Here is a 14,476-nt window from a genome sequence, read left to right on the forward strand (position 1 = left end):
GTGGTAGATACGTCCTTTAGACACTGAAGAGCGGCAGGGTGGTAGATACGTCCGTTAGACACTGAAGAGCAGCAGGGTGGTAGATATGTCCGTTAGAGATTGAAGAGCGGCAGGGTGGTAGATACGTCCGTTAGAGACTGAAGAGCGGCAGGGTGGTAGATACGTCCGTTAGACACTGAGGAGCAGCAGGGTGGTAGATACGTCCGTTAGACACTGAAGAGCAGCAGGGTGGTAGATACGTCCGTTAGACACTGAAGAGCAGCAGGGTGGTAGATACGTCCTTTAGAGACTGAAGAGCGGCAGGGTGGTAGATACGTCCGTTAGAGACTGAGGAGCAGCAGGGTGGTAGATACGTCCATTAGACACTGAGGAGCAGCAGGGTGGTAGATACGTCCGTTAGACACTGAAGAGCAGCAGGGTGGTAGATACGTCCGTTAGACACTGAGGAGCAGCAGGGTGGTAGATACGTCCTTTAGACACTGAAGGGCAGCAGGGTGGTAGATACGTCCTTTAGACACTGAGGAGCAGCAGGGTGGTAGATACGTCCGTTAGACACTGAAGAGCAGCAGGGTGGTAGATACGTCCGTTAGACACTGAGGAGCAGCAGGGTGGTAGATACGTCCGTTAGACACTGAGGAGCAGCAGGGTGGTAGATACGTCCGTTAGACACTGAAGAGCGGCAGGGTGGTAGATACGTCCGTTAGACACTGAAGAGCAGCAGGGTGGTAGATACGTCCGTTAGACACTGAAGAGCAGCAGGGTGGTAGATACGTCCGTTAGACACTGAAGAGCGGCAGGGTGGTAGATACGTCCGTTAGACACTGAAGAGCAGCAGGGTGGTAGATACGTCCGTTAGACACTGAAGAGCGGCAGGGTAGTAGATACGTCCGTTAGACACTGAGGAGCAGCAGGGTGGTAGATACGTCCGTTAGACACTGAGGAGCAGCAGGGTGGTAGATACGTCCGTTAGACACTGAGGAGCAGCAGGGTGGTAGATACGTCCGTTAGACACTGAGGAGCAGCAGGGTAGTAGATACGTCCGTTAGACACTGAGGAGCAGCAGGGTGGTAGATACGTCCGTTAGACACTGAAGAGCGGCAGGGTGGTAGATACGTCCATTAGACACTGAAGAGCAGCAGGGTGGTAGATACGTCCGTTAGACACTGAAGAGCGGCAGGGTGGTAGATACGTCCATTAGAGACTGAAGGGCAGCAGGGTGGTAGATGCGTCCGTTAGACACTGAAGAGCGGCAGGGTGGTAGATACGTCCATTAGACACTGAAGAGCAGCAGGGTGGTAGATACGTCCTTTAGACACTGAAGAGCAGCAGGGTGGTAGATACGTCCTTTAGACACTGAAGAGCAGCAGGGTGGTAGATACGTCCTTTAGACACTGAAGAGCAGCAGGGTGGTAGATACGTCCGTTAGACACTGAAGAGCAGCAGGGTGGTAGATGCGTCCGTTAGACACTGAAGAGCAGCAGGGTGGTAGATACGTCCGTTAGACACTGAAGAGCGGCAGGGTGGTAGATACGTCCGTTAGACACTGAAGAGCGGCAGGGTGGTAGATACGTCCGTTAGACACTGAAGAGCGGCAGGGTGGTAGATACGTCCGTTAGACACTGAAGAGCGGCAGGGTGGTAGATACGTCCATTAGAGACTGAAGAGCAGCAGGGTGGTAGATACGTCCGTTAGACACTGAAGAGCGGCAGGGTGGTAGATACGTCCATTAGAGACTGAGGAGCAGCAGGGTGGTAGATACGTCCGTTAGACACTGAGGAGCAGCAGGGTGGTAGATACGTCCGTTAGACACTGAAGAGCAGCAGGGTGGTAGATACGTCCGTTAGACACTGAAGAGCAGCAGGGTGGTAGATACGTCCATTAGACACTGAAGAGCAGCAGGGTGGTAGATACGTCCATTAGAGACTGAGGAGCAGCAGGGTGGTAGATACGTCCATTAGAGACTGAGGAGCAGCAGGGTGGTAGATACGTCCGTTAGAGACTGAAGAGCGGCAGGGTGGTAGATACGTCCGTTAGACACTGAAGAGCAGCAGGGTGGTAGATACGTCCGTTAGACACTGAAGAGCAGCAGGGTGGTAGATACGTCCGTTAGAGACTGAAGAGCGGCAGGGTGGTAGATACGTCCGTTAGACACTGAGGAGCAGCAGGGTGGTAGATACGTCCGTTAGACACTGAGGAGCAGCAGGGTGGTAGATACGTCCTTTAGACACTGAAGAGCAGCAGGGTGGTAGATACGTCCGTTAGAGACTGAAGAGCAGCAGGGTGGTAGATACGTCCGTTAGACACTGAGGAGCAGCAGGGTGGTAGATACGTCCTTTAGACACTGAAGAGCAGCAGGGTGGTAGATACGTCCGTTAGACACTGAAGAGCGGCAGGGTGGTAGATACGTCCGTTAGACACTGAAGAGCGGCAGGGTGGTAGATACGTCCATTAGAGACTGAAGAGCAGCAGGGTGGTAGATACGTCCGTTAGACACTGAAGAGCGGCAGGGTGGTAGATACGTCCATTAGAGACTGAGGAGCAGCAGGGTGGTAGATACGTCCATTAGACACTGAAGAGCAGCAGGGTGGTAGATACGTCCGTTAGACACTGAAGGGCAGCAGGGTGGTAGATACGTCCGTTAGAGACTGAAGAGCGGCAGGGTGGTAGATACGTCCGTTAGACACTGAAGAGCAGCAGGGTGGTAGATACGTCCGTTAGACACTGAAGAGCAGCAGGGTGGTAGATACGTCCATTAGACACTGAAGAGCAGCAGGGTGGTAGATACGTCCTTTAGACACTGAAGAGCAGCAGGGTGGTAGATACGTCCGTTAGACACTGAAGAGCAGCAGGGTGGTAGATGCGTCCGTTAGACACTGAAGAGCAGCAGGGTGGTAGATACGTCCGTTAGACACTGAAGAGCGGCAGGGTGGTAGATACGTCCGTTAGACACTGAAGAGCAGCAGGGTGGTAGATACGTCCGTTAGACACTGAAGAGCGGCAGGGTGGTAGATACGTCCGTTAGACACTGAAGAGCGGCAGGGTGGTAGATACGTCCATTAGAGACTGAAGAGCAGCAGGGTGGTAGATACGTCCGTTAGACACTGAAGAGCGGCAGGGTGGTAGATACGTCCATTAGAGACTGAGGAGCAGCAGGGTGGTAGATACGTCCGTTAGACACTGAGGAGCAGCAGGGTGGTAGATACGTCCGTTAGACACTGAAGAGCAGCAGGGTGGTAGATACGTCCATTAGAGACTGAGGAGCAGCAGGGTGGTAGATACGTCCGTTAGACACTGAAGGGCAGCAGGGTGGTAGATACGTCCGTTAGAGACTGAAGAGCGGCAGGGTGGTAGATACGTCCGTTAGACACTGAAGAGCAGCAGGGTGGTAGATACGTCCGTTAGACACTGAAGAGCAGCAGGGTGGTAGATACGTCCGTTAGAGACTGAAGAGCGGCAGGGTGGTAGATACGTCCGTTAGACACTGAGGAGCAGCAGGGTGGTAGATACGTCCGTTAGACACTGAGGAGCAGCAGGGTGGTAGATACGTCCTTTAGACACTGAAGAGCAGCAGGGTGGTAGATACGTCCGTTAGAGACTGAAGAGCAGCAGGGTGGTAGATACGTCCGTTAGACACTGAGGAGCAGCAGGGTGGTAGATACGTCCTTTAGACACTGAAGAGCAGCAGGGTGGTAGATACGTCCGTTAGACACTGAAGAGCGGCAGGGTGGTAGATACGTCCGTTAGACACTGAAGAGCGGCAGGGTGGTAGATACGTCCATTAGAGACTGAAGAGCAGCAGGGTGGTAGATACGTCCGTTAGACACTGAAGAGCGGCAGGGTGGTAGATACGTCCATTAGAGACTGAGGAGCAGCAGGGTGGTAGATACGTCCATTAGACACTGAAGAGCAGCAGGGTGGTAGATACGTCCGTTAGACACTGAAGGGCAGCAGGGTGGTAGATACGTCCGTTAGAGACTGAAGAGCGGCAGGGTGGTAGATACGTCCGTTAGACACTGAAGAGCAGCAGGGTGGTAGATACGTCCGTTAGACACTGAAGAGCAGCAGGGTGGTAGATACGTCCGTTAGAGACTGAAGAGCGGCAGGGTGGTAGATACGTCCGTTAGACACTGAGGAGCAGCAGGGTGGTAGATACGTCCGTTAGACACTGAGGAGCAGCAGGGTGGTAGATACGTCCTTTAGACACTGAAGAGCAGCAGGGTGGTAGATACGTCCGTTAGAGACTGAGGAGCAGCAGGGTGGTAGATACGTCCGTTAGAGACTGAAGAGCAGCAGGGTGGTAGATACGTCCTTTAGACACTGAAGAGCAGCAGGGTGGTAGATACGTCCGTTAGAGACTGAAGAGCGGCAGGGTGGTAGATACGTCCGTTAGACACTGAGGAGCAGCAGGGTGGTAGATACGTCCGTTAGACACTGAGGAGCAGCAGGGTGGTAGATACGTCCGTTAGACACTGAAGAGCAGCAGGGTGGTAGATACGTCCGTTAGACACTGAAGGGCAGCAGGGTGGTAGATACGTCCGTTAGACACTGAAGAGCAGCAGGGTGGTAGATACGTCCGTTAGAGACTGAAGAGCGGCAGGGTGGTAGATACGTCCGTTAGACACTGAGGAGCAGCAGGGTGGTAGATACGTCCGTTAGACACTGAGGAGCAGCAGGGTGGTAGATACGTCCTTTAGACACTGAAGAGCAGCAGGGTGGTAGATACGTCCGTTAGAGACTGAGGAGCAGCAGGGTGGTAGATACGTCCGTTAGAGACTGAAGAGCAGCAGGGTGGTAGATACGTCCTTTAGACACTGAAGAGCAGCAGGGTGGTAGATACGTCCGTTAGAGACTGAAGAGCGGCAGGGTGGTAGATACGTCCGTTAGACACTGAGGAGCAGCAGGGTGGTAGATACGTCCGTTAGACACTGAGGAGCAGCAGGGTGGTAGATACGTCCGTTAGACACTGAAGAGCAGCAGGGTGGTAGATACGTCCGTTAGACACTGAAGGGCAGCAGGGTGGTAGATACGTCCGTTAGACACTGAAGAGCAGCAGGGTGGTAGATACGTCCGTTAGAGACTGAAGGGCAGCAGGGTGGTAGATACGTCCTTTAGACACTGAGGAGCAGCAGGGTGGTAGATACGTCCGTTAGACACTGAGGAGCAGCAGGGTGGTAGATACGTCCGTTAGAGACTGAAGAGCAGCAGGGTGGTAGATACGTCCGTTAGAGACTGAATCAGGGGGCAAACTATTACAGCTTCAAATTTAAACATTTAAAGGTTTTAATATCCTGAATATAACTTCCGTGCAAAGTCATGATGTTACACACTCCAGTACAGTAGGTGGCGGCAAAAACCTTTAACCTTGGTTTCTAGAATGCCAGTAAAACCAAAGAAGAAGAAGAAGTTATTGAAGAAGAAGATGCTCCTGATCACACTGGTTGAAATAAGACACTTTTTCTATTAGGAAAAGTAAATTCACAATCATGTGCACATTGTAATATAACTGAAAATACTGAACACATATGAATGCACTGTGTCAAATATAATGAAGAAAGAGTTATAGGTCACAACAAAGGGTGAGAGAGACCAAACAGGGACAGGATTTGGAAGGTATACCAGGAACTAGTGGTGATAATAAGGTGAAAGGTGGTAGTATTCTTAGTAAACACTGGATTGTTTAACACAATATAGTAAGCTATAGGTTATAGATAGATTTTATAGATTTTCTTTTCTTTTTCATTTATTTTGTTTTATTCTTTTTTTGAATAAGCTATTGTAAACAGGATCCCGTTCTACATACTCCGCTACGGTAGGTGGCGGTATGCACCTATAAATTAGTGTTGCAACCCGCCAATAAATGCGAAGAAGAAGAAGAAGAAGAAGAAGAAGAAGAAGAAGAAGAAGAAGAAGAAGAAGAAGAAGAAGAAGAAGAAGGAGGAGCCGCTGCTGTTTTTGTGGAAGTGATCAGCTGACTGAGCTGAAGCTAAGCTAAAGCTAACAGAGACATGGCGTTCATCACAGCCAACTGGAACCCGCTGGGAGAAGCTTTCTACCGGTCAGTTTCTCGAAGTTTCACCGGTCAGACCGCCGTTAGCCTCCGCAGCTACCGTTAGCCTGCAGCTAGCCACGGCCCGTGGCTGTAACCTGCTAACTGTTAGCTGCTAGCTGTTAAGTCTGCTGGTCATGTGACTCATGCCACAGTTAGCCTCACGCTAGCTTTTCATATTATTATGTGACTGTCATTAGCTGTTAGCTGATAGATTTCATTCATTAACATCACGCAGCCAGGTGTGGTCACTGCATCACGTCACAGACAGAACAGGTGAGGGCAGGTACGTTACATTCAGGACGAAATGACCAGAAGAGTCTAGCCAATCAGAAGCAGAGGTCAGTCAGGTGAGCAGGTGTTCTGCCTCTCAGAGAGAAACACAGAAGCGTTAAATGACTGAAGTTAAACGGAGTCTGGTGGAAACACAACAAACATCAAGTTTCAACTAGCTGAAAGGAACATATGGATTATAATAACTGTCAGTGTGTTTATTTATACATATGATATATATATATATATATATATATATATATGTGTGTGTGTGTAATAATGTATACATGTGTGTGTGCAGTAAAACAGAGCTGTATGAGATGTGTTGGAGTCTGAGGGATGGACTCAGAGACTGTCTGGTGGCTGCTGCTCCGTATGGAGGACCGATAGGTAACTAACACACACACACACACACACACACACACACACACACACATAATCTACATTATTAATTGACTCAAACAGGACGTCTCTGTGAGATCGGGAGATCTGAGTACAACAACATTTACTGGGAATCCACAGAGGAAACCAGACATGAGAAGCGTCTTCTCTCAATTCAGTCCACGTCGTTTGCGACCTGTGCTCAGCGTCGCTGTCAGCAGATCCTGAGAGGACTGTAGTGACACCTGCAGCTCACAGGCGGACTGTGAGCTGATCAATTAATATGGATACTGATCATAGACAATCAATACACACCAGAAGCAGATTTGGAGCATCGAGTCAGTGTGTGTTGATACATTTAATAAAATGAAAGCATGTCAGTTCGGTGACACTGTGTGGATTGGCCGTTACACCGTGTCCACACAAAAAGCAGCACGATCAGCTGCAGCATTTAAAAGTGACAGACAACAGAAGGGATGAAATATAAATAAAGAACATACAGTTCTGCTTTAAAGAGGAAACATCCTGCTTTTCTTATGAGCTGTGATGAAGATCAGTGAGACACTTTGGAAGCTTTTAGGTGAAGTGAGAAGCTGCTCCTCGCTGTTCAGCCAGAGTCCAGAGTATTTATAACATTCACCATTGAAGGGTCTGAATACGAGCAGTAGGCTGATGCTCTGAAGTGACAGAGAGAAAAGCACTTTTAGTTTTACCATAATTTAAAAACCAAGGTAATGTTTGATGAGAGAAAGCAGACTGTAGTTCAGTGGCCGGATTAAGAGAAGATAAAACTGTTATCTGCACAGGCAGAGATGATACATGGCGATCAGAAGAGGAATAGACCCCTGAGATACACCTGTACTAACCATAAGATAATTCTACCTGAGGGCGGCTGTGGCTCACGAGGTAGAGCGGGTCGTCCACTAATCGGAAGATCGGCGGTTCGATTCCCGGCTCCTCCAGTCCGCATGTCGATGTGTCCTTGGGCAAGACACTTGACCCCAAATTGTTCCTGATGGCTGAACCATCAGTGTGTGAATGTGTGTGAATGGTGAGTTTCCTCTGATGGGCAGGTTGGGACCTTGCATGGTAGCTCCTGTTCGTTCAGCGTGTGAATGTGTGTGAATGTGATTCGTAGTGTAAAAAGCGCTTTGAGTGGTCGGAAGACTAGAACGCTATACAAGTACAGTCCATTTACCATCTACCTGTCTGTCTCTATCTGTCTCCCTCTCAGCTCTCCTCAGAGAACCTCTCAGACGTTCTCCAAGTTCTCGTCCTCAGTTGGAGATTTATTCTGCGTCTGGAGTTGCCATCGCCAGCTTCCCGGTAAACGCACACTTATCCTGAAGATCAGCCAATCAGTCTGATCGATCTGCCAGTTCACCTGACCTGTCTCTCTCTCTCTGTCAGTGGAAAAGTGGTCCAGTGGTGCAGTTGGGTTGGACGGTCAGCGACGAGCTTCTGTGTATTCAGGAAGACGGTTCAGTTCTGATCTACGACCTGTTCGGATCCTTTAAGAGACACTTCAGCATGGGACAGGTAGCCTGCTGACTCACCTGTATGACCTGTTAACTCACCTGTCTGACCTGCTAACTCACCTGTATGACCTGTTAACTAACCTGTCTGACCTGTTAACTCACCTGTATGATCTGTTAACTCACCTGTATGACCTGTTAACTCACCTGTCTGACCTGTTAACTCACCTGTATGACCTGTTAACTCACCTGTATGACCTGTTAACTCACCTGTTAACTCACCTGTATGACCTGCCAACTCACCTGTATGACCTGTTAACTCACCTGTATGACCTGCTAACTCACCTGTTAACTCACCTGTATGACCTGCTAACTCACCTGTATGACCTGCTAACTCACCTGTTAACTCACCTGTATGACCTGTTAACTCACCTGTCTGACCTGCTAACTCTCCTGTCTGACCTACTAACTCACCTGCTAACTCACCTGTATGACCTGCCAACTCACCTGTTAACTCACCTGTCTGACCTGTTAACTCACCTGTATGACCTGCTAACTCACCTGCTAACTCACCTGTATGACCTGCTAACTCACCTGCTAACTCACCTGTATGACCTGTTAACTCACCTGTATGACCTGCTAACTCACCTGTATGACCTGTTAACTCACCTGTATGACCTGCTAACTCACCTGCTAACTCACCTGTATGACCTGCTAACTCACCTGCTAACTCACCTGTATGACCTGCTAACTCACCTGCTAACTCACCTGTTAACTCACCTGTTAACTCACCTGTATGACCTGCTAACTCACCTGTATGACCTGTTAACTCACCTGTATGACCTGTTAACTCACCTGTATGACCTGTTAACTCACCTGTATGACCTGTTAACTCACCTGTATGACCCCTTCCAGGAAGTGGTCCAGACTCAGGTCTTGGAGGCCAAAGTGTTCCACTCTCCATATGGGACAGGGGTCGCCATAGTAACAGGCTCCTCCCGCTTCACCTTGGCAACCAACATTGATGACCTGAAGCTTAGGAGGTTACCCGAAGTCCCAGGTAACACCTGGCTCTATGTGTGCAGTGTGATGACTCCGCCCCCTCAGGTAACTCACTCAGGTGTGTTTTTCTGCCCTCAGGTCTGCAGGGGCCTCCGTCCTGCTGGGCCGTCCTGACCCAGGACCGCCAGACCAAAGTCCTGCTGGCTACCGGACCAGACCTCTACATCCTGGACAACACGTCCTGCACCGCTGTGGTGAGACAGGCTGAGAGTGAGACAGGCTGAGAGTGAGACAGGCTGAGAGTGAGACAGGCAGGGAGAGAGACAGGCAGGGAGAGAGACAGGCTGAGAGTGAGACAGGCTGAGAGTGAGACAGGCAGGGAGAGAGACAGGCAGGGAGAGAGACAGGCTGAGAGTGAGACAGGCTGAGAGTGAGACAGGCAGGGAGAGAGACAGGCTGAGAGTGAGACAGGCTGAGAGTGAGACAGGCAGGGAGAGAGACAGGCTGAGAGTGAGACAGGCAGGGAGAGAGACAGGCAGGGAGAGAGATAGACTGAGAGTGAGACAGGCAGGGAGAGAGACAGGCTGAGAGTGAGACAGGCAGGGAGAGTGAGACAGGCTGAGAGTGAGACAGGCAGGGAGAGAGACAGGCTGAGAGTGAGACAGGCAGGGAGAGAGACAGGCTGAGAGTGAGACAGGCTGAGAGTGAGACAGGCAGGGAGTGAGACAGGCAGAGGAGTGAGACAGGCTGAGAGTGAGACAGGCAGGGAGTGAGACAGGCAGAGGAGTGAGACAGGCAGAGGAGTGAGACAGGCTGAGAGAGAGACAGGCAGGGAGTGAGACAGGCTGAGAGGGAGACAGGCAGAGGAGTGAGACAGGCTGAGAGTGAGACAGGCTGAGAGTGAGACAGGCAGGGAGAGAGAAAGAAAAGAAATGGAGCCGCCATGACACTTGGCGACCTGCGACAGTTTAAGCTTCTCTGCGACGAGAGTGTTGAGAAGGAGACTCTCACAAACCCCCCGCCCCCCCACTGCCAGCGCTCTGGGGCCCTGAGCATCATGGGAGAACAGTTTTCCCATGATGCTCAGGGAACAGCTGGACCAACGGCAGCCTAAGAGGCCGTGTCGCTTTCATCCATTTATCCAAGGGGCTCGGGAGGGTGCGCTTCTGCCACACCTGCCGTTGCTAAGCAACCATGGCGCCGTAGTGATGGTCTGTTGATTTGGCCTTTTCATGTAGAAAAGTTGTGGTGATGTGGCGTAAACCTCTGACGACACTTCTATAACTGAACTAATATAAGTCAAAACAAACATTAACGGGTTTCCAGCAGCTTTACTGCTCGATCTGTCTGTGGTGCGTAACGTACCCGTCTGTCCTCAGTGTCCTCCAGGTCTCGGTCCTCAGGCCGGCAGTATCGTCCACATGTGTGTATCCTTCAGCTATAAATACCTGGCTCTCTTCACTGACACTGGACACCTGTGGACAGGCCCCTCCCACCTCCAGGTGAGCAGCCCCGCTGTCCAATAAGCTTTCTGATGTCTTACCTGAGGGGTGTGGCCTGTGTGGATGATTGACAGGTGATTGTGTGTCTGCAGGACAAACTGAGTGAGGTTGACACCAAGGTGAGGACGCCTCCCAAACAGATGGTTTGGTAAGTTTACCTGTCTGACTTCTGGACGTGTCTCTGTGTTTACCTGTAGTTCTCTACCTGTCTGAACGTTTACCTGTCGTACCCTCTGTTCCTGTCCAGGTGTCGAAGACCGAAGTCCCAGCAGCCGTCTGTGGTGTTGATGTGGGACAGACTCCTCCTGGTGGCCGGAGTCTGTAGTGACACCATCCAGTATCCTTTAAACCACTTCACACCTGTCCTGCTGCTCGTTAAGGTGCCGCAGGGGCCAATTAATATGTGAAGTGCTTGTAAAGGCGACGTCTGGTCTGTGGTCACGTGATGTTTGACCCTTGACCCCGGCTCAGGTTCCCGCTGGAGGATCAGTGTGTTTGTGTCGGCGAGCTGGACGGCGTTCGGATCATCAGCTCGTCCAATCAGGAGCTGCTGCAGGAGGTCCCTTTGGTCTGTCAGGACATCTTCAAGATCGCCTCCATGGCGCCCGGAGCTCTGCTGCTGGAGGCTCACCGCGAGTACGAGGTATACCTGTCCCTCTGACTCACACCTGTCTGACACGAGGGCTGCACGATATGAGAAAAATCTGCTGCGTACCATAACTTTGTTCATATGATGCAATAAATAAACTAACATTGAGTATCAGAGTCCTGCACCGGGTCGGGTCAACAGTTGTATTATGGGTAAATATAATGATATAAATTCACTAGTGAAATGAACTAAATGCAGGTGAGAACAAAAAAAAAGAAATGAAAATGATTTGCAGTATTTTTAACATCTAAATCAGCTGATTTTATCAGGTTTTTATAGTAAAGTAAAGTAAAGCCTGTCAGCACTCTGTTATAAGGTACACAAGGCATCATATTAGTATGCAGTCATTACCTGTGTGTGTGTGTGTGTGTGTGTGTGTGTGTGTGTGTGCAGTACTGATCTTCTTACAGAGACACACATGAAGCGTTTAAATGTGCTTAATAAATACATTTCTGTCTGTCTGTCTGCCTGTTTGTCTGCCTGTCTGTCTGTCTGTCTGTCTGTCTGCCTGTCTGCCTGTCTGTCTGCCTGTTTGTCTGTCTGCCTGTCTGTCTGTTTGTCTGTCTGCCTGTCTGCCTGTCTGCCTGTCTGTCTGTCTGTTTGTCTGTCTGCCTGTCTGCCTGTCTGTCTGCCTGTCTGTCTGTTTGTCTGTCTGCCTGTCTGCCTGTCTGTCTGCCTGTCTGCCTGTCTGTCTGTCTGTCTGTCTGCCTGTCTGCCTGTCTGTCTGCCTGTCTGTCTGTTTGTCTGTCTGCCTGTCTGCCTGTCTGCCTGTCTGTCTGCCTGTCTGTCTGTTTGTCTGTCTGCCTGTCTGCCTGTCTGCCTGTCTGTCTGCCTGTCTGTCTGTTTGTCTGTCTGCCTGTCTGTCTGCCTGTCTGCCTGTCTGTCTGCCTGTCTGCCTGTCTGTCTGTCTGTCTGTCTGTCTCTGTGTGTCTGCCTGTCTGCCTGTCTGTCTGTCTGTCTGCCTGTCTGCCTGTCTGTCTGTCTGTCTGCCTGTCTGTCTGTCTGCCTGCCTGTCTGTCTCTGTGTGTCTCTGTTGACTGTGACACAATTTGTCACTGTTCAAATATTCATCTCTGCCATTTTTATTTGTGTGTGTGTGTGTGTGTGTGTGTGTGTGTGTGTGTGTGTATGTGTGTGTGTGTGTGTGTGCGTGCGTGCGCGTGCAGAAGTGCAGTCAAAAGGCTGATGAGTACCTGAGGGAGATCAAGGAGCAAAGCATGCTGGGAGAAGCAGTCAGACAGTGTGTGGAGGCAGCAGGACACGAGTACGACTCCAACACCCAGAAATCCCTGCTGAGGGTGAGGACACATCTGTGTGTGTGTGTGTGTGTATATGTGTGTGTGTGTATATATATATACACACACAGTATTCATGGTGTAATGTCGGGTGTTGTCCACCAGGCGGCGTCCTTTGGAAAGTGCTTCCTCACAGACTTCAGCCCGGACTCGTTCGTGTCGACCTGCAGAGAGTTGCGAGTGCTGAACGCCGTCAGAGACGCCAGCGTGGGTTTGCCGCTCACACACACTCAGTATCCTACCCTGCTGCATTATGGGAACTGTAGGAGTCACTGAATTCAGGATGTAACAGACTGAATCACTGATCTGTGAATGGTTGTTAATGAGCAGTGGTTGTGATGTCATCAGCTCATACTTGACCGTTGACCAATTAGGTGTGAGATTAGTTTCAGTAGAAACACTGTAAATACACTGTTCACTCCGTTACAATGGTGACAACCTACTTGACCTCTGACCTCAGATTCAAACAGATGACTCTGCAGGTGTTGATCGACAGGTGAGTAAAGCTGTCTTTCTACACTAAAGTATACTAAAGTATACTAAAGTACACTAAAGTACACTAAAGTATACTAAAGTACACTAAAGTACACTAAAGTACACTAAAGTATACTAAAGTACACTAAAGTATACTAAAGTACACTAAAGTACACTAAAGTATACTAAAGTACACTAAAGTACACTAGAGTACACTAAAGTATACTAAAGTATACTAAAGTACACTAAAGTATACTAAAGTACACTAAAGTACACTAAAGTATACTAAAGTACACTAAAGTACACTAGAGTACACTAAAGTACACTAAAGTATACTAAAGTACACTAAAGTACACTAAAGTACACTTTAACAACTTTATAAAGTATACTAAAGTAAAGTACACTAAATGTTAGTGCTCTACAGCACACTAAAGCGCTCTCACATCCAGACTAGTAAATAGTGAACTTAGTGTTCTAAAATGGAACAACTAATTTTGTACTGATTTCACTTAAATAGTGTTAAAGTTGTATAAAAGCCCAACTTTAACTGTATGAAGTATACTTGACTGTGCTAAAATGGAACTTTAAGTATATTTAATACACTGCAAATGTATTAATTATTTTATGTTCACTGATGCTGGTCTTTAATGTACAGTACAACTGTTTACTACCAGTGTTCTTAAATATACTACATCATACTCATGTATATGAAATGTACTACTAATAGATTATGTGTACATTGACAATATATTGTCTTGTACTTTAAGTGTAACTTAATATTTCTAAAGTGTATTACAAGTGAGACTTTAAACTGTACTAATGTACTTAGATGTACAGTGGGTGCTGGGGCTTAGGCTGGAAGCTGGGAACAACCTGGGGCTGGGACTAAACCTGGGGCTGGGACTAAACCTGGGGCTGGGGCTAAAGCTGGGGACCTAGAGCTGGGGCTAAAGCTGGGGACTTGGGGCTGGGGCTAAAGCTGGTGCTGGGAACCTGGGGCTGGGACTAAACCTGGGGCTGGGACTAAAGCTGGGGCTAAAGCTGGGGACTTGGGGCTGGGGCTAAAGCTGGGGACCTAGAGCTGGGGCTAAAGCTGGGGACCTAGAGCTGGGGCTAAAGCTGGTGCTGGGAACCTGGGGCTGGGACTAAACCTGGGGCTGGGACTAAAGCTGGGACTAAAGCTGGGGCTAAAGCTGGGGACTTGGGGCTGGGGCTAAAGCTGGGGACCTAGAGCTGGGGCTAAAGCTGGGGACCTAGAGCTGGGGCTAAAGCTGGTGCTGGGAACCTGGGGCTGGGACTAAACCTGGGGCTGGGACTAAAGCTGGGACTAAAGCTGGGGCTAAAGCTGGGGACCTAGAGCTGGGGCTAAAGCTGGGGAC

The 14,476-nt window shown here is 49.5% G+C and overlaps 1 protein-coding gene across 2 annotated transcripts in view; it reads left to right on the forward strand.

Moving 5' to 3' along the window:
* The first annotated feature begins 5,896 nt into the window (after nt 1–5,896).
* Nucleotides 5,897–14,476, forward strand: part of vps16 (VPS16 core subunit of CORVET and HOPS complexes) — a 16,104-nt gene continuing 7,524 nt past the window's right edge. Inside the window, exons 1-13 of one of the 2 annotated variants that reach the window (XM_067582960.1) lie at nt 5,897–6,055; nt 6,621–6,709; nt 7,935–8,026; nt 8,111–8,239; nt 9,091–9,235; nt 9,316–9,431; nt 10,557–10,679; nt 10,772–10,827; nt 10,927–11,016; nt 11,151–11,322; nt 12,495–12,626; nt 12,729–12,856; nt 13,084–13,119. In XM_067582960.1, the coding sequence (XP_067439061.1) occupies nt 6,006–6,055; nt 6,621–6,709; nt 7,935–8,026; nt 8,111–8,239; nt 9,091–9,235; nt 9,316–9,431; nt 10,557–10,679; nt 10,772–10,827; nt 10,927–11,016; nt 11,151–11,322; nt 12,495–12,626; nt 12,729–12,856; nt 13,084–13,119 (1,358 nt within the window). In that variant the 5' untranslated portion in view covers nt 5,897–6,005. Of the gene's footprint in view, nt 6,056–6,096; nt 6,397–6,620; nt 6,710–7,934; nt 8,027–8,110; nt 8,240–9,090; nt 9,236–9,315; nt 9,432–10,556; nt 10,680–10,771; nt 10,828–10,926; nt 11,017–11,150; nt 11,323–12,494; nt 12,627–12,728; nt 12,857–13,083; nt 13,120–14,476 lie in introns of those variants that run through there. The other variant, XM_067582961.1, reaches the window with a different exon arrangement.

Source organism: Thunnus thynnus, chromosome 24 (genome assembly GCF_963924715.1).
Source record: "Thunnus thynnus chromosome 24, fThuThy2.1, whole genome shotgun sequence".
NCBI lineage: Eukaryota > Metazoa > Chordata > Actinopteri > Scombriformes > Scombridae > Thunnus > Thunnus thynnus.